The sequence below is a fragment of the Pseudorasbora parva genome, chromosome 6, assembly GCF_024679245.1.
Source record: "Pseudorasbora parva isolate DD20220531a chromosome 6, ASM2467924v1, whole genome shotgun sequence".
NCBI classification, from domain to species: domain Eukaryota; kingdom Metazoa; phylum Chordata; class Actinopteri; order Cypriniformes; family Gobionidae; genus Pseudorasbora; species Pseudorasbora parva.
The window spans coordinates 15,633,005-15,653,237 of record NC_090177.1 but is presented as its reverse complement, the minus strand read 5'-3'; the positions used below and the strand labels follow the sequence as shown (position 1 = coordinate 15,653,237).

General features: G+C 36.8%; 1 protein-coding gene across 2 annotated transcripts; it reads right to left on the bottom strand.

Annotated features, from left to right (window-relative positions):
• Positions 1-610: 610 nt before the first annotated feature.
• tfcp2 (transcription factor CP2) lies at positions 611-19,636 on the bottom strand. Of its 2 annotated transcripts, XM_067445787.1 has the most exons (17): positions 19,330-19,635; positions 18,891-19,107; positions 17,966-18,117; positions 17,763-17,839; positions 17,438-17,543; positions 16,049-16,155; positions 14,728-14,880; positions 14,457-14,567; positions 11,724-11,812; positions 11,409-11,457; positions 9,653-9,694; positions 9,289-9,382; positions 8,936-9,026; positions 7,295-7,401; positions 5,664-5,806; positions 2,078-2,129; positions 611-1,954 (listed from the first exon to the last, which is right to left on the bottom strand). In XM_067445787.1, exons 2-17 carry the CDS (start codon positions 19,010-19,012, stop codon positions 1,917-1,919), a joined length of 1,533 nt encoding a protein of 510 aa, XP_067301888.1. In that variant the 5' UTR covers positions 19,013-19,107; positions 19,330-19,635; the 3' UTR covers positions 611-1,916. The 2 variants fall into 2 exon arrangements, with proteins under 2 accessions (XP_067301888.1, XP_067301889.1); XM_067445788.1 differs by lacking the exon at positions 9,653-9,694 and having other exon boundaries at positions 19,330-19,636.
• Positions 19,637-20,233: the final 597 nt, after the last annotated feature.

Genomic DNA, 20,233 nt, shown 5'->3' with positions numbered 1-20,233 from the left:
GTAGTCCTCACTTCGGTTTTTTTGACAACTCGGTTTCCATGGAAACTAAGTGGGGGTAGTTCTCAAACTAGTCAAGCACTATTAGCAAGAGACTTGGACTGAATAAATATAAGAAAAATATAAAAATATCAGTGGATGAATCTCAATGTGTTTAAAAAACACTGGGTTCGTATTTTAGCCTGAAACTCAAAAATAATAATAATAATTTAAAAAAAATTACTTTGCTTAAAATAGGTTTAGCTGGTTTTAAATTGTTAGCGTCCTTTTTAACATTTTCATCACAATTAAGGGGGAAAAAAATTCAGCTTGTTCTGCATTTTTATACAGATTTACACAATAATATTATATTTTGTATTATTTGTTTATTTTTTAATGTTAAAATATTTTTTTTAATTTTCTTTATAAAATACAGAAAATAAAATATAATTGCTCCAAATAAATTTGAAGTGAACAGTTACAAGATATATTTTTGTGAAATTCACCCAGGTAACAAATGCCTTTTGAAGCCACTCATCTTGCCGATAAATTGCCAGCAATGGTTTTAGCCATAGTGTCTCTATTCTGTTAAGCGTTGTGTGAGAAAGAATTAATGTAGCACAAAACAAAAATGCTTGATTCAAGGTAAGTCATTTTAATCATTGCAATGACACGGTAAAGGGTCACAGACAATACCTCACGTCTTTACCATCTTGGTCTGGCTTGCGTCTAGCACTAACCATGGCTGCCTTTTCTCATGCAGTGCAATATTTCTCCCCTTTACCCCACCTGAAATATTAGTACATCAGTGGTCATATCCAAAAGGAAACAAAACGAAAAGTAAAAACATGATCTTTTTTTATACCATAAAATAATGCTCTGCCAAGTCTGACATTTGTAAAAACTATTCTAGCATATGCAACAAGGATGAAAAAACAAGTGGAGAGGGATGTTAAGCACAATGTTAAAAAAATAAAATAAGACGCACATATATAATGCCCAATGCTCCTGCTCATCTCCCGTCTGTAAAATAACGTGCATTCGCAGCAGCACCTGAAGAATCATCCGATATCAAAGCTACAGAACCTAATATCATGCCCAACAGTCATAAAGAGTTGCCTGAACAAGCCTTAAAAAAATAAAAATCAACAATTAACTTGCAAGGAACATCAGCGACTTGTGCAGCAATGCGTCAGTCAAGCTGCTCGCCGTGAAACCGACAATTAAAGAAACTGAAATTGACGTTAGGGTGGCAGTATCGAGCGAATTTCATTCATTCTGCACCGAATCCTTTATTTAGAAGTGGAGTGACAATATGAATGGAACTGGCCATCTTTTTCAACAGGCAACGGTACCAACGATAACGTTCACCACGATTAGATGCTATTTCATAAGCGTCACTGGAATCTCTGTCTCCGTTTGATACGCAAGCTTCCACTTTTTACAGTGCTGTTTATAAAGCGTGTATTCATTGAGACATGTGGATTGCACTTCACATGGAATTCTAGCATATGCAGCTAAAATACTCCAATGACATCCAGGTTGACAACACCAAATAATACTGTATTTAACACCAGCCAATTCTCTGTTTGGGCCAGTACAGCCTTAGTACATATTACATGAGACAAAACCTATTTTCTTCTGCCTTTAAAAAGAGAAAATTGATGCAAAGAAAGTTAATAAAATAGAAATTCTATGATTCGTTTCATTTTGTGTAAATGGGAAGAAATTTAAAAAGGCAGCACGTTCTCCACAGACAACAACAGTGAGGGTTTCAAAATGGGTCAGGTGCCTTTTTTCCCTCTCCCATGATCGTCTCCATTACTATTCCAAGCAAAGCGATCTTCAGCAAGGTCCAGGAAGTGTGCAGAGAATGGGCTGTGGGTTGAATCTTAAGAAAAACATAAGGGGACTGTTCACTCCCCCCTCATCCTTTGTCTTCACTTCAAAATGATGTGATAGCCATCGTTCGTTTCAGCTGAAATTCATTTAAAAGAGTGCAAGTTATAAAACAGAGGTTACAAAGACAAGGAAACAAAGAAATGTCGGTTAAAATTTCTCTGTACTTTAAAAAAAAAAAAAAACACTGGCTTGCTCATACCTTTCATTGTGTCCAGGACAAAACACATCTCATCTTGAAAGTTCTGAATCATCTGTTTGAATGAGAATATAAAGAAAAAGAGAGAATAAGAGATCTTGCGTTGCGTACTAAAAGTTGCAAATTAATGGAAGTAGCAACAGATCTTTTCTTCCATATTGTGACGTATATGTGTAACCGATTATCAAAAATAAAAAAATTTAGGCAGGCATTTGGTTCTAACACTGTTATTGGATTTTGAATGCGAGAGAGACGTCTGTCATTTCACTCCCAAGACTGACATTTGGATTAAACAGAAGTAAAAAAAATATTAAATTAAATGCATGGATTAATGTTCATAATGAGATATCTCAGCCTTACAAGCCAGACCCATATCAAGATGTTTGGTCTGGGAACTCACCATTGACAGGGCTCAATCTGAGAGGCGGGATAAACGGTTGTCTTTCAAACTCCCTCTGCACGCGATAGGATAGCGCTACACCAACCAGAGCAACGTGAAGTGGAGCTAGTTGATAATTAAACTTTCGCTGTATCCGGCTGACAAAACTCTGAACACATCTTCCCTTTATAAGAATGACTTCAGTGCCGTTCTCTTTGTTCTTTTCTCAGAGAAAAGCTTAACTCCAAGTCTTCCAGAGTTGCAGCCAAAGCCATTTCGAAAGACTGCCGTTCGCCAGCTTCTTTGTTTACAAGTAGCACGCGGATCCTCTGCAATTCTGCTGTCATCATTTTAAGCCCGCCCACCGACTCTATACACGATGTGATTGGCCTGACCAGAGTTAGTTTTTTTTTCAGCTAAGAAGTCTATTGAGAGTTGCTAGACTACACTTGTTGCAAATTAAATTTGCTACAGCTAGGGTGCGTCTAGATTTCTAGGCTAGAGATCTATAACATTCATATGCAATACAGAGCTAATTTTAATTTTTAAATGGTAAATGGACTGCATTTATATAGCGCTTTCAACAGACCCTTTGGCCATCCAAAGAGCTTTACATTTTGCCTCACATTCTCACACCGATGGCGATGTCAGCCATGTAAGGCACCATCCAGCCAGTCTTTGTTTTATTGTATATTTACTGTATTTATCTGACCATTTGTTTGTACTTTGTTTCTTGTTCTTATCATATGCATATATAAATAAAAAATGCCTGTAAAAATGCACTGGTGATATATGCTTTATATTCTTTTTTTTTTAAACATTGCTGTTTATTTTACTATAGATATTTTACATGTTCTGATTATAAAGCAATGTTAAAGGTGCCTAGAATGATTTGAAACAATATGTTCAATTGTTCTCTGATATCTACACAGAGGGTATTTGGGTTATTTAAGGGCAAAATTTGTCTAGACACAGTGTTACAGGTCCATTTACAACCCTATGAATTGTCCCTAGGATGTAATGCTCTGTTTTTGCCTTTTTTGGAAGGGTTATGAATATTAATGTTGAGCTCTGCTCTGATTGGCTTATTTCAGCAGCTCACAGCTCACAGCAGTTCAGTAAAGCGGCTCATGAGTCCTGACCGTCCTGACAAAACACAGACCGGCTGAATGACACTAAGCAAGACATCTCAAATGGAGATTGATAAAATGCAGCCTACTTATTTATTGGTGTTTTCAGATCATCCGCACGCGAGAAAGAGCCCGCGTACTTCCGGTTGCCTGATTTCAGTCACTAAATCCCCCAAACAGAGATTTTCTGTGAGAAACTCGTATACTCTCAGATGTTTTACCGAAACATGTCCAATCTGGTAACCACATGCATGCGAGCTCTCTCTCGCACGGATGATCTGAAAACACCAATAAACAAGCAAGCTGCATTTCAGCAATCTCCATGTGAGATGTTCTGCTTCAAATTTCATCCAAGGCCAGGTTAATTCAATTTTTCATTCTAGGGCACCTTTAATTATTTTCTTAATTTTTCTTTTTAATGAAGTCTAACAAAAAGAACCGATAAGGATACCGTTCAAGTACCGGATCGATAAGCAGTATTGGTAAGAGTAGTAATACTGTTAAAACCTTAATGATACCCGAGGCAATGACACATATGGTGCATTTTCCATTTTCATTCCCTAATGCACACAAAAACTCTTTAGAAGAGAGGGAGAGAGAGAGAGAGAGAGAGAGAGAGAGAGAGAGAGAGAGAGAGATTTGTGACTGTGTTTGTTAAGCGTCTCTCTTAACAATGAAGATGTGCATTTATTACTTAAAAATAGCAATGCAACACCGTTGTCGCTGAGAAATATAATGTAGTGATCCAGTAGCTTAGCTATTTTATTGCTAAAAGTCACAGGCGTTGATAAGTTTGTGCGCTCCTGAATGCATGATCTCCGCTCTCTGTATGGGAGTGACGTGCACGTGTGTGCACGCTTTAATGAAAACAGCATATTAAAGAGTGGTGATTCAACTGACTTTGAACTACCTGTGCATTTAACTTTTTTTTTTGCATACATTCCTGCCAATCAGAATCGAACATTCAGACAGACCATGGCATACATTACTTTAGTTATTGTTAAACTGAAATGTTAAGAAGTTGTGTTATACTTTTACTTAAGATTTCCAGTGAAAACACTACCAACTTGTACCAAGGCTACATTTTTTACTTTACTTCCATTTGACTCGTGTTGTGTGACTGTGATTCTGCTACTGCCACCTTATGACAATACATTTACATTTCGAATTAGGTATTAGGTCATCTCATCAATGACAGTAGCTCACTGGAAAAGGATGGAAAATGTCCTTCATTTTGTTAGCACTAATAAATGCTGCTGCCTACCAGCTGTAATCACCAATAAAATGTTCTGTATATTTTTTCTTTATCGTCATAAATACCATTATCGAAAATATTTTTTTAAATATCGTGAAATAAATTTGAGGCAAAATCGCCCACCCCTAGTTCCTGGTCTTATGGTGCATGTTACAACAACAACAACCATGCATTCTTATTTTATTCTAAAATCTTCTCATCTAAACTTCAGTCTTAATTCCAGTATTTAACCTTCACTTTTTAATTCCAATCAATTACCAATGAATAAAATGTCCTGGCACCTTTTTCTTAATCAATTCTGAATATAATTTGGAAATATGCCACATTACAGAGGTAAAATGGGTTGCAGTGAGGCCATTTTCATTCTAGAGCTTTTGGCACAAATCTTAGTGCATTTGGTCAGCAAGAACATTTAGCAAACTTGGGTGCACGCGGTACATGAGCACTCCAGTATGTCGCACATCGGTATGAAAGCAATCTGCTCTTATTTGTGGAAATGAACCGCTATCGATGATGGATTGATAACAACTGATGCAATGCAAGCACAGCAGCAGATTCTGCAAGCGCTGCAGAAATGGCCTTTGGCGAGCAGCTTGCATCTCTTGCAATGCATCTTCAGACCAAACAATCGAAACAAAGTGTGAAAACAGCTTTAGGCTTGCCCTCTATTAAGTAGCAATAGGGTTAATGTCAACAGAAAAGTGATCTATGCCATGCTTTTAAAGTGAATGTTTCTATATCGATCACAGTTTGGGGCAAGGAAAACTAAACTGGTGAATTGCCAAAACAAAGAAGAAATAGAAAGCCTGTAGATGCTCTTATTACCTCATCACTGACTAACACATGGATACCAGTGGGTCCCTGCTTGAAGATCTGACTGATCTGGCGCGGAGAGATGCTGAAGAGCTGAGCCAACTTTTCCGTCAGTTCAACAGCTGTTAACTCCTCCAGATAGATAGCATGATACACTAAGATGGGGGTAAAGAAACATGAGACCCTAATCAACAAATCGCTGCATAGAAAAAAGAAAAGAGAAGCAAAAACATTCAAATAAGACATTTAAAAACACCTGACAACATGAAATTAATACTGACCCTATCTATGTTTTTCAGGTTATTTGACCCCATTTACTATGTCTAGGACTGGTCCGAACACCATTTCTGCTTCAACGCTTTGGTAGTACTAATCAACACAGGATATTCGAAGCTTTGGAGGAAAGGGACTGAACATATTCTTCTCTCTAATAAAGACAGGAATCTCGAGAAGCAACGCACCTCAAACATTCATGATTCATTTAGATTGATAACAACAGGAAATAGGCTTGCTGCAATTGTCAGCCCCAACACTGGTTACATCATTTTGATTATTCTTTATAGTAATAAAATAATTGTATTCAGTTAGAGAACAGACACTACAAATGAAAACTGAACGTGCGGCGTGAGCTAAATGAGTCGCAGCACAGACCAGCAGCAGGAATTAGATTTCATTCATCACGAGAACGATGATCGTGGAAGGTTTGATTTCAAAGCGAAATGTAAAAGCTATTTAAGTCTGTCATTGTAATGTTTTGTTGTTGTGTTTTTCTATTAATAATAATAGGCTAATGAAACTACCATTTTGCACAAATTCGCAAAAGTAAAATGTGCATGACCGTGCTATCATTCTTTCACAGCCGCAGTCATTCACGGTGCGTGTCCACTGGCGTGCTTTCAGGTCATTCACTGAATTAATTGAAAACACTCTCTTTGCTCCACTCCGTTATGAATGCCAGAGCAGCCATGCGCATTTTACTTTCGGTTTAGAATTAGCGACTTAAAAGCCCCTGTCGGTGACACTGGTCGTCACAACCCTTAACAGGCTAATGCATTTTTTTTCTATTCTATTTTCCACAACGTCAAACCAGCAGCTTAACCCAAAATACAAGCTCAGGCATGCACTTCTGTCCATACAAGCTCATGCAGTTGTGCGTTCTAGACTGAGAATACTCCAGTTGCAACACTTTAGTAGGCTAAGAAGAAGCAAATATATTTATTAAGTATAACAAGTATAACATAAGTATATCGAGATAATTGTAAAAAAATATTTCTCCAAATGTTATAGCGTAAACATTTTCAAGTGCGAATAAGAACCGCTTCGAGCGGGATGCCAGGTGTGCGAGAAAATAACAAAACACAACAAATATTAATATCCCAAAATTGAAAATCGAATACCAACCCACCAAACTAATATTCAAATATTCATGTCCACCCCTTACTATGTCCCAGGTCATATTGCACATAAGAGCATACTTTTTCTAAAGAGAAAAAAAAAAGCTCTAAAAAGCTTTTCTATTTTGCTGACATAACCAGAGCATGCAGACAAGGAAAAAATATATTTTATTTCTACAATAGCTAAGCAGAAATTTAAAATCACATTTCAGTTGATATTTCTTTTGATCTAGATGATGTCAAACACACCGAAAAAAGTGTTGCTAGTCCCGTCTCCATTCTCATGTTTCTGCTGCTGTTCACGAGCCTGTTGGGACTCCTGGCACACATAGATGGTGAGTCGTGGACGGACCACCCTGTACGGACACATACATAATACGTTCATAATACATAAACACCAACAGCCTATAAAAATCTAAACATGGAAACTGAATGGAGAAATAGACTACTGTTCAAAGTAATAGGGTACTTTAAATAAAAGTAATTTTTTTTTTTTTCATAGATTCATTACATAAATCAAAAGTGACAGCAAAGACTTTTACATAGAACATTTTTGTAACAATTCCTAATGAATGCTGTTCTTTTAAACTTTCTATTTAAAGAATACTGAATAATTGGTTTATACAGAAATATGGTCACACTTTAATTTAGGGTCCAATTCTCACTACCAACATATAAGACGACATAAAATGACCAATTTGTTTTTAATTTCAATTCAATGAATGTGCTATGTTGTAGTTCAATGTTTTTTTATTTAATATTTGGTATTTGATGGAGCTTTTATGGTACCAGGGCCGGCTCTAGCTCTTTGGTTGCCCTAGCAATGTAATGTAAATAATATGGTATCTATCGTTAGGCTGCTCCATTAAAAAAAAAAAAAAAAAAAAACGAGGCCGTATTTATTTCCTTCCGACGCCCACGTAGAGAGCGTTTGTACTTTTTATAACTAACGTGCATACGTTATCCATATTCATAACGAACTGGACTTTTGATATTTAAATGACATCCATGTAGGTTATTGTAGATTATTGTCAGTGAAGTTATGTTTGCAATACGTATAGTAATTATGTAGAAAACTAGCAAGTGATAGCTTGGTGACAATATTAATAATATTTATAAAATAAATATTAGTTGATAAGATTGATACTCAGTAATTTTATTTAGTTTGACATCTTATTGGCTGAGATAAGAAGACTAACCTCTATACTGGGCTTTCTTTCGATTTTCTTCCTTTCTCTTTTTCCGTCCCTGTGCACCCGGGGGGTTTAGGCGCCTCATTTTTGATGAACGCGCAAGATGAGCACTTGCCTGACCTAACGCCTGAACTAATAATCAATAATCACCATCAATTCAATCCAATAATTGATAAGTAATTAAACATGTGGCTGAGGGGGCGCCCTATGATGATCATGTTTAATGAACATTATGTTGTATTTCGCTTGTTCCGATTATATGCTTAATAGGAAGTAATGGGCGGCACTAGAGCGCGCTCGCGCCCCTAACACAATTGTCGCCCTAGGCAACCGCCTAGCTCGCCTATAGCAAACGCCGGCCCTGTATGGTACCAAATGATATTTATGCAGTAGTTATAATCCATGTATTCCCATTAACCACTTATTGAGCAAAGACCTGAAAATGAAATGTCTTAATGAAATGAAACTTAAACTGTCTTAAATCTTGAATGCTTTGGAGCACAGAAAGTCGATTCCCATTCATTTCCAATGCGGCCATTTTTGACAGCGAGGAGTACAAGTCCGACAAAGTAAAAATCTCTAAACAAAACTTTTTTTTTTTTTTTTACAAAGAGCACCAGAGGGTTAAATAAATGCTGCCGTGGTGAGCAAAAGAGTGTAGTGTACATGTAAATGTACACAGATAACAGATACGTACCGCCCTTTGAGAGCGTTAAATAGTCGAATGCCATCAGCAGGTCCACAGATCTGGATGACATCCTCTCGGGTCAGCTTTAGCAGATCAGCACCTAAAGGGGATGTCAAAAGACAGTTGTCGCATTCACACGAAAATTCTTTCATACCATACAAAAAGTAATATGGACTAAAGAGGCATATTACATCTTTCTGAACAAATTATGCTGAGAGAATGAGATTGGAGAGCATGTGTTATCTGAATGAGAGTGATGTAAAGACAGGTGTGGCACTGTATGGTTGCTGAGTGAGCAAAGCCTGATGTGAGAGCTGTATGGAATGTGATGCACACTTATGTAAGCCCGATTGTCCCTTTACCCGAGAAGTTTGAGAAGAGACGGCAGAATGGGGAAAAACGGTTTCTATGGAGCCACTGCTGTGCTTCCTGTGGCGTTGCCGTGGGCAACAGATTCTGTTTGTTCGGGGGCAAAGAGAAAGGACAAAATATGCCTTAGCACACTGACCATAAACTGATCATAATTTGTCTGGTTTTTCCATTGAACAATCCCTTCACTGAAGTCAGACACACCCCTTTAAACTGTCTGGCCTTAGTTGAACCCACTTCAAATTTTCTTCTATATGAGTTCATTAACAGATTTATTAACTTAAAATCCTTTGCACACAACCAACCCTTTGGCAAACAAACATTTCAACATTCATATTAGCAAATAAATTCATGTACCTGATTGCTTTCACTGTCTCTTGTAAGTAGGTGGCACGACAACTGTAAGGCAGAACGGTCTCTCAGTTTTAAAATCTCAGATTTGTCTTGAGTGTTATTATCTTGTTATGAGGAAGTATGTGGTGACTAACGGGGCTTATATGTTATGAATGAAACAATAAAAATGGGCTAAAACCTCACATAACATCCTATAAACTAATGCAAAAATAATGTAATGTTTGGAGTCATTTTAAAAGTCTATTAGTTACAACAAACTATCACAAAGAGGCATGAGGAAATCAAAGAAAAAAGTTCCAAACCAATCAGATTAACCAGTACCTGTTCTTTTACATCGAATTTGGTACCTGTATACACTATTGTTCAAAACAATTGTCTTTTAAGCTCACCAAGAATGCATTTGTTTGATCAAAAATACAGTAAAAGTTATTTTACAATAATTTATTCCTGTGAAGTCAAATCTGAATTTTCAGCATCATTACGCCAGTCTTCAGTGTCACATGATCCTTTAGAAATCATTATAATATGCTGATTTAATAAAAAAACATTTATTATAATCAATGTTAAAAACGCTTGTGCTGCTTAAATATTTTTTTGAAAACCGTTATACTTTTTTCAGGATACTTTGATGAATAAAATTTTAAAAAGAACAGCATTCATTTGAAATACAAATCTTTTGTAACATTATACATATCTTTACTGTCACCTTTGCTCAGTTTAACACATCCTTGCTGAATAAATGTATTAATTTCTTTAAAAAAAATCTTACTGAGGCCAAACTTTTGAACAGTAGTGTATATATTGTTTTTAACAAAATATATAAGGGCTGGGCAATATGACATACACAGTGCAACAGTAAATAATGCCATGCCATGGTTTATCTGTGGCAAGCTTTACAAATTTACTCACAGAAAATAAAACAAAATAAAATTGAATGAATGGATTAATAATTGGTATTAGTATTGGTATGATTTAATGGATTAATATAATGGATTAAATATATATATTATATCAATTTTGGTGACTGTGTAATGTAAACAAATACATATTGAATTTCCTCTAGAAAAACTAGATCTAACATTTTGGTCATGCTGCCCACCCCTATGCGGTTTTACATTGATCTAAAAAAATACCTACAAAGGCCATTACATAATCTGAAAATGTGCTAAGCAACATGCAAAAACAAAAAAAACAACAAAAAACTAAAAAACTAAATTTAAAAAAAACATTACGGGACTGATAATAGCAACTGCAACAATATGAATGAAAACAAAGGGTTTTTGATGCACTGCTGTAGTTCTTCTGACATTATTAATGTACATGGAAACATGAAAGAATGGAGCATGCCACACACACATACACACACACAATATTTAAGAGTAGCTATTGACCATTCCATTCCCAATTTAACTCAACTACTTGTTTAGTAAAGAGAGCATGATCGTTATGAATTAAATCCCACACAAATGTAAATAGAATAGATATATTTGCTTGTACAATCATACTTTCATTCAAATGAGAGAATGTAGAATGCAGAAATGTTGTAAGAGAAGAATAACACAGGAGGACATTGGGATGAATAAATCACAGACTACATCTCAGTGTGCTACATAGTTTGCCTATATCATATCTCATTGTACATATATGGACATAGTGATGCTAATCACTAGAAACGTTTAATGAATGTAACTTTTATTCTATTGAGAGCAGTGGATCTCACATATGAAAGAAGATGGGTGAAGAGAACAAATTCACTCACATCTGCTAACTGTACGACAGGCTCCGGCTGGTGACTGGGTGAACCATTTCTGCAAGACAAACCCATAAGCCATTAGATGGCCACACATGAATGTAAATCAGTGCATGCAATTCCAAGGAAGACAAATGTCTCCTAGCCTTTTAACAAAATATACTTTATTTTCTTTTTTTGTATTACGTATCATTTTTTGCTTATTTATATGCCATATTACTGAAGTAAAATGGTTTATTAACAATGCATTTTCTATGCAAGTGTGGACCAAATTGCCTGAGGAATATGTATTAAGTTCAGAAAATGTTGATCAATGTTCCCTACCCTTCATTCACAGAAAAGCTGTTGTGGGAGCTGTTGAAACCTGGTGATGGGGAGTTGTTGACATATGTAGCCTCAGGCCATGGAGAGCACTGGATACATACAAAAAAAATACAATATCATCACATATCATAATCAAGTTTAAAAAATAATAATAAAATAAAGGATGGAGAATATTGCACAAGGAAGGGATGAAGGAAATGGACATATGTGAAATGAACAGATTAATAACGTTATCTTATTAGATAACACGTGGACAAAGTTTTCATTTGGAAAAACATTTAGAAAAAAATATATGTCAAAAAAAATATGTCATTGCAATACTCCGCATATTGGGTCTCTGGTGACATACACACACACACTCACTGGCCACTTTATTATGTACACCCTTAATAGTACCTAGTGCCTCCAGAATGATCTCCATTCTTCGTGGCATTGATTCAACAAGGTGCTGGAAACACTCCTCAGGAAATTTTGGTCCATATTGACATAATAGCATCACACAGTTGCTGCAGATTTGTCATCTGCACATCCATGATGCAAATCTCCTGTTCCGCCACATCCCAAAGGTGGTGATGGGATTGAGATCTGGTGACTGTGGAACTAATTTGAGCAAACACTCAAGAAAAGATTTGTCACACCAGCAGCAGCCTGAAACGTTGATACAAGGCAGGATGGACCCATGTTTTATGGTGTTTTCATCAAATTCTGACCCTATCATCTAAATGTCACAGCAGAAATCGACACTCGCAAGACCATGCAATATTTTTCTAATCTATTGTCTAATTTTGGTGAGCCCATGTGAATTGTAGCCTCAGTTTCCTGTTCTTAGCTGACAGGAGTGGCACCGGTGTGTCTTCTGCTGTAGTTCATCTCCCTTAAGGCTCGAAGTGTTGTGCTTTCAGAGATGCACTTCTGCACACCTCAATTGTAACAAGTAGATATGTGAGTTATCTGCTGATGACAAAGTAGTATGTCCCAAAGCTTGCATCTTCTGCTACACACTCAAAAGCATGTACTTTTCTTCATAAAAACAGAACATACCTTTAGGGCATAGTATAAGTAGGCAAACTGAGATGGAACAACTGTTGCCTTTCTATCAGCTCAAACCAGTTTGGCCATTCTCCTCTGACCTTTTGCATCAAAAAAGTCATTTTCATCCATGTGATTGGCTGATTAGATATTTACGTCAATAAGCAGTTGAACAGGTGTACCTAATAATGTGGCCGGTTAATGCACGCACATACATAGATGCTGTATTAGGGGTGTAACTGTACACGTATTGGTACTAAACCGTGTGTACCGAATAGTTCTGAATACAATTATTAACAGTCAGCTTGTTTTTAGCACGGAACATGCTTCAATCCGAGTTCCCACAGAACCATATTAAGTGTTCCGTCCATTTTATAAAGAAATTCAAACAATAAATGCCATTTTGACACTCTTTAATGTGACGTGACTGATCACTGTGTATGCGCATCAGTTCAATCAGCGACACGGCGTGCGAGTTAAAGCTATCATCTCTTCCTAGTCAAAAAATAAAAATGAATCAACATCTGAAGGTATGTTGATGATACATTATAACTTCCTGAAACGTATCGTATGTCATATATCAAACCCATACTTTCAAGGCAGCAGACAGGGCCGGCTCTAGCTCTTTGGTTGCCCTAGGCGAGAGGGAGTTTTGCGCCCCCCACCCCTCCACCCCAGTCACTTTTATCGTCTCTATTCTAATTCAGCACATGTCTGTTTTCCTAGGCCTACCCCTAACCGAGAAGCACTTATTATTAAACACATTTTCTCACTTTTTATTGAAAATAAATGCCTTTCCGATCTGATATGTGATGGGAAAAGGGAATAGAGCGAGTGTGGCAAAAGGCGGGATCGAACCTATGATCAATCTGCATCATATTTTGATGCCGTGCGTCTTACCATTACACTACAGCCACTGTAAAGAATTTGGTGCACACAGCATATTTGTCTTCTCTTTAATGTAAATAATATGGCATCTTTCATTAGGCTGCTCCAGTAAAAAAAACAAAAAACGAGAGGCCGTATTAATTTCCTTCCGACGCCCACGTAGAGAGCGTTTGTACTTTTCATAAATAACATGCATAGCCTACGTTATCCATATCCATAACGAACTGGACTTTTGATATTTAAATGACATCCATGTAGGTTATTGATTATTGTCAGTGAAGTTATGTTTGTAATACGTAAAGTAATTATGTAAAAAACTAGCAAGTGATAGCTAGTGACAATATTAATAATATTTATAAAATAAATATTAGTTGATAAGATTGATACTAAGTAATTTTATTTTGTTTGAGAACTTATTGGCTGAGATAAGAAGACTAACCTCTATACTGGGCTTTCTTTCGATTTTCTTTCTTTTCTTTTTTTCCGTCCCTGTGCATCCGCGGGGTTTAGACGCCTCATTTTTGATGAACGCGCAAGATGAGCACTTGCCTGACCTAACGCCTGAACTAATAATCAATAATCACCATCAATTCAATCTAATAATCAGGTTGATAAGTAATTAAACGTGTGGCTGAGGGGGCGCCCTATGATGATCATGTTTAATGAACATTATGTTGTATTTCGCTTGTTCCGATTCTATGCTTAATGGGAAGTAATGGGCGGCACTAGAGCGCGCTCGCGCCCCTAACACAATTGTCGCCCTAGGCAACCGCCTAGCTCGCCTATAGCAAACGCCGACCCTGGCAGCAGACATACCTCAGTGAGAATAGTGGTTTCATATGAAGGCTGGTATTTCTCCTTTTCCTGCGGTGCTCGTTTCTCCATTTTTTCTCTGTCTGTTTTCTGCTTTCTGTCTGCACCTTTAGGCTAAACAAAAAAATGACCAAGTATTTGCATTACATTTTTTAAGAAATTCGGTTTCGGTAGAAACATTACACAAAAATTATGTTGCACTGGTGCAACACGACTTGCATTGAAATGGAGTTTGTCACATTGTAAATGTTTATCAGTGCAGGTCTCGGCCCACCTTAAAAACTTTGATTTGGCAGCTGGCGGAGTGCAGGTGCTCAGTGTACTCCCCAGCCTCGTTCTCCTTGAAAGTGTCGATTTGAACACGGAACGGCACTCCCTTCTCTCCTCCATGCTTACGCATGGTGAACTCTGTGCTTATACAGTGGACCTAAACAAACAGGAATATAATGAGTAACAGTGAACAATATATTATTATATATATTTATTTTATGAAAATTGAAGGAAAATAGAAAAAAAAAGTGTCCATTGCCCAGAATTAAATTCAATAATATGTAGTGTTGCTTTGGACCCTAAAGACTTCTATCGTATGGACAAAAACTGCTGAAACGTTTCCTCAAACAATCTACTTCTGTGTTCCGCAGAAAGAAAGTCAGTCATGCAGGTTTGGTGATGATCAATGATTAGAGAATGTAATTTTTTAAAGTAAACTATCCCTTTAATGCAGCTAAAGTCCTAATGAGGAAGTCTAATTTAAAGATGCACTATGCAACTTTTCCATTCGCTAGAAGGTGCATATTCAAAACAAAGGTGTAGTTTGATGATGCCAAGTTTGAGCGCAGCATCTTGGGACGTAGTCTTTACATCAAAGCCGGTGGAAAACAGGACTCTGGCAGAAATCAAGTTGATGGATGCGGTTATTAACGTTACTGTAGTATGAAGCAGAGCAGGACCAGGTGTTGTGGAGCTGAGCAAGGCCACTGGAGCGATTTTTAAAGAGATGAACAACACATGGCTCACGAGCAGCAGGGCCTTTTATTATGACAGGACAGTCACCGGGCATCTGTACTATTTCCGGACATGAGTATGAGGACACGAAGCATATTAGATACATTTGAGTGTGTTGAAAATTATGTTATGACGTTACTCTGTGCGTTCGCTCGGAAATAGCACTTGATTGATACATTTGTGACATTTGCTGCACACTGCTAAGAGTAAAGCGATTCTGCCAAATAAAAAATGAAAACCGAGGGTGATGCAATTTGTAGGCGACTACCTCAGACGCTATGCTCAGACGTCCCGGCACCTAGGTTAAAATAGCAATTGTCTCACAATTTACAAATAGTTATAAAAATGTGGGATATTGTAAGAACTCAACTGAATAAAACACTGGCATAGTGGGTTTTGGATATTTTACTGCAAAAATACTACATAGTGCATCTTTAAATTGTCATTGACAAAGTACATAAATTGTGTATGAATGGCTAAATATTATTATTTTTTTAAACACAACAAAGACAGATCAAACCTCATTCTGGGCTCCACTGACAGTGTCTGGGAGAGTTGTTCTTGAGGTCAGCAAAAGCAGTCTATGATACCTGAATAAACACAGAGGTCCTTTTCGAGGGGTCCCAGAGGAACTCCACAGTGTTGAGCTGTGTAGGGTTTGCCCTGGGATCGACCACCCCTACCGACATTGGGATATCTGAGGATTTCAGTGCAAGAATGTTATTAAATGTCTAATACAGTCCTGCATTTCCACAACACTGATATATTGGTAGTTCATTTATATTTGAGTGACAATTACTCACAATCTGTTTATTAATACCTTACTGGGAAGTAGTGTTGTCACGATACCAAAATTATGACTTCGATATGATACCGGACTAAAATATCTTGATACCGATACTAAATCGATACCACAGTAAAAAAAAAAAAAAAAAAAAAAAAGTAAAAAAAAAAAAGAAGAAAAAAGATAATATGAATAATATGACAACAGAACTTGTTATTATTCATTTTTTATTTTATTTTTACAAAAAATTCACGTGGCCAACATGTTCCTTAGGGTTGGGCATCGTTTTAATTTGAACAATTATTGATCAATTACTATTAAAATTCTCTCACAAATATTTGCTAACTCAATGTATTTTTTACAACGGGTTAATAGTGTTGCAATAGCTTACACACAGCACAAGGAAGCTTGATTTCGAATGGTAAATTGAACTTAAAAAGATGGGTAAACACTATTAAAATAAGAACAAATAAACAGATTACAAACAATAGCACTAATAAATACAATGGAATAAAAGATACAAATGAAATAGACTGCTTTATTTTTTCAGGTAGGTCTATCATTCAGATAAGAAACTGAATTTAAAAAAAATGCTAAGTAATTGCATTTAAAACAACATTAGATAATGTTCTTTGTAAAAAATGAAATAGCCTACAGATGAAACCATTAAAATTACACAAGTTGATCAGTCAAGAGCAGAGTGATCGTTTGTCTTTTTGTAGTTTAAATAACAAACAACTGCTGTCCCTTTAAGACATGACGCACGCATGGATCCTAAACATGTTCCTGTAACTCATTCTTCATGAACTGTTTACGACTGTGTTTATGTTAATACTCTTCACGCGAGTTAATACTGTGTTTATGTTAATACTCTTCAATACACAAACCCACGCGAAATTCAGACCGATCACACACTAACACGCTGTCATGAGGAAAAATCCAGCAGCACACACGTTCGCCGTGTTCAGAGGTTAACCAGGCTGAATGAGAATATGCGGTACTTGTTAACTCGCTGTAGGTCGGAGAGGTGAGGAGAGTGCAGCTGGTATCGATACTATAGAAACTGAGAATCGTATCATTTCATATATTCCAGTATCAATAAATATCGAAATATCGATATTTTTGACAACACTACTGGGAAGAGTTTATAATATGATCTTTCACTTTCTGTGAAGTCATCAGTTACAGTATTTACCTAAATCAAGGATTCTGTCTCCCGGTCTGTTCCAGCGCCATCCCTCTAGCTGCTGGTGTTCAGTGTACTGAAGCCGGCGGTCGTGAAACACGACACGGATAATACTCTGCAGGGAGTAACCACAAAAAAAATAACGGTTGAGATCAAGCACAGTTAGTCACAAGACGCACATATGATTCATCAGGCCTTTTTCAGATAAAATACAGTGAGATTAACCAGAGCACAATAGATTTTAAACAGCTAAAGAGATTGATGCGAGTATAATACTGTATGTGGGAAGAATTAAATTATGAGGGATAAGAAAGAATAGACAGCAAATCCTCACCTTCACCATTTTCCCATTGATCTCAGGAAGCTCTCCCATTTTACGATTGTCCAGCATTCGAATCTCATAAGACTGTCCTGCAGACGGTGGAAAAAAACGGTTTTATTTATTTATATATTGACAACTTTTTTTAAAAAAAATTCAACAAACATAAGAATTAAAGGAAAGTTCAGACATTCTCCGGCCAGTGTTGCTGAACAAACCTTGATTGAGGTAGGTAAGTGTCTCATCATGTAGTTTGACAGCAGGAGAGGTGGCGGCACACAGTACGTACTGGAAGGGAAGGATTTTATTGTCGCTTTCTGGGGGTAAATTTGACTCTTCCTGCTTAAAGATGGGGAGAGCTAGCACATCACTGGAAGACAGCAAGAGGGGTGGGGGGGATATTCAAATAAATTTATTATTTTGCACCATTATTTGTTTTGTTTTTCTTTACAGTACATGGACATTTCAGACAAGATCGATAATTACATTTCTAATGCTATTCAAACATCTAAGAGCAAATCATCATGGTTGACAAAGCCGGACTGGAACGTGTTTTATAGCAGAGAGCAATTTTGTTGCCTGGAGACCAGATAATGGGGTTAGACAGAGTGAAACTACCTCTCCACAGGGTGATTAATTTTACTTTAAAATTTAAAAAAAAAGCTAAAACTAATTGAAATAGGGTTTGCATGCGGTTTGTCCATTTTTCTCTCTATGGTAATAACCCCTTTAAACAAAAACCCCTTGAAACCCCAAATTTGGGATACAACACCTTATTAAATCCTACACACAATAACCTCGGCACAAATAGACCTGTAACTTTCTAAATGGATCATTTTATGCACAACAGTCATCACAAGATACAGAGTCAGAGTGTGCCTCTCCAGAAGGTCAGACGGTGTCACATTCATCATGACATTTTAACAGCCAGGAGTGACATGTGAACAGCAGAGGTTCGGCATAGACACAGTAAGCAAGTCAATTAGATAAATCAACGCTCATAATCCTGAATAAGACAAAAAAAAAAAAAAAAGCTAAACATACAGCATTTTAAAGAGTATAATTATAGTATAACTACAATTAAACTAAACATGACATTTATCAAACCATGCAATTCTTAGGACACAACAAACACAAACTCACCTCATACTGTATGCACCAGCTCCAAGTTCTTGCCCGATCCCTGACAGACTGGCGTCAAAGTCCTGGACCAGACCAGACTCGATCACCTCATCGGCCAGAGGTAGTTTGAGAGCCCAAGCCATGACTTTAGACCTCCAATTCAAGTGAACTTATGACAAATGAAATGAACAGTCCTTACAGTCTCCCTTTGGGTTGTGGGAGGATCACAGACGTCTGTCTAAAGAAAAATTCGGATGGTAATGGATTAGATGGAAAATATATTATAAGTTTATTTTATTATTTCTAGATAAATTACTAAATTCAGCAGTAACTAACAAACCCTCCACATGACGAACACATTTATTTATTACATTGCATAGATCAATTGGCGGGAAAACAGATATCGTATAAAATAAAGTGTTTACTTTATGGTATATGGCAAGATAAGAGTGTAAATTACCTCTGACAACAGTCAGATAAAGAATGTAGTAAAGCTCATCGTTTCACGCCATTTTCCCACCCATCGTCCTTCTTTTGGTGAGACAACTTCGTTTTGCTCGAAAGAAAACAGATTAATTTCCTTTACCGGTCGTTTAGAAAAAGTGACGACGCTGCGAAAAATTCGAAGATAATTTCTCAGGTTTAGTTTTGATTTAAAAGATGTCTTATGTATAATATTACATGTTTGTTTATCTCTTGTACTCTGTAGAAATTGCCGTAATATCCGCAGTACTCTCCCTCACGAACGGCTGGAACAGCAGACGGCTCAAGAGCATTAGCGGCCCCAATCGCCCTGGAGGCGCGTTGCTGGTTTTTTGTCACGGGAACGTACTATTTCTCCTTTTTCTTAGCGAAATATGAAGAAATATAACACAAACACAAAACAACAATGCATTTAATAAAGTAATAATTAAAAAGAATAAAAATAAATATAAGCATACTTTAAAAAAAAAAAACAACATAGTATAATTGTTATAAACCAGTGCATTTTTTTTTTACACTGGCCAGTTTTTTTAAACTATAAACCAGTGTATTTTTTTTACGTCCTGGAGGATAACTTTAGATACTTTATTGGTTTGTTTAGAATAGATGGTTCTTCTGTCCAAACACTGTTTCAAAGAAATTTCAGTAGACAATAAAACTCCAGACAACATGAGCTGTGGAACAATAAAGCGACCTAGGAGCTTTATACAGCATTTATTTTACAGCGTAACATTATATGCCATTGACCCCAAGTATATCCCTCATAGTCTTACTTACATACTGTGTTGTTGTCGCTGCTCTGATTTAGGTATGTTAAAAGTATGAACAAAAAGTACCTACATGTTTCGTCTCAATATATAGCCCTATTCTGAAAAAATACA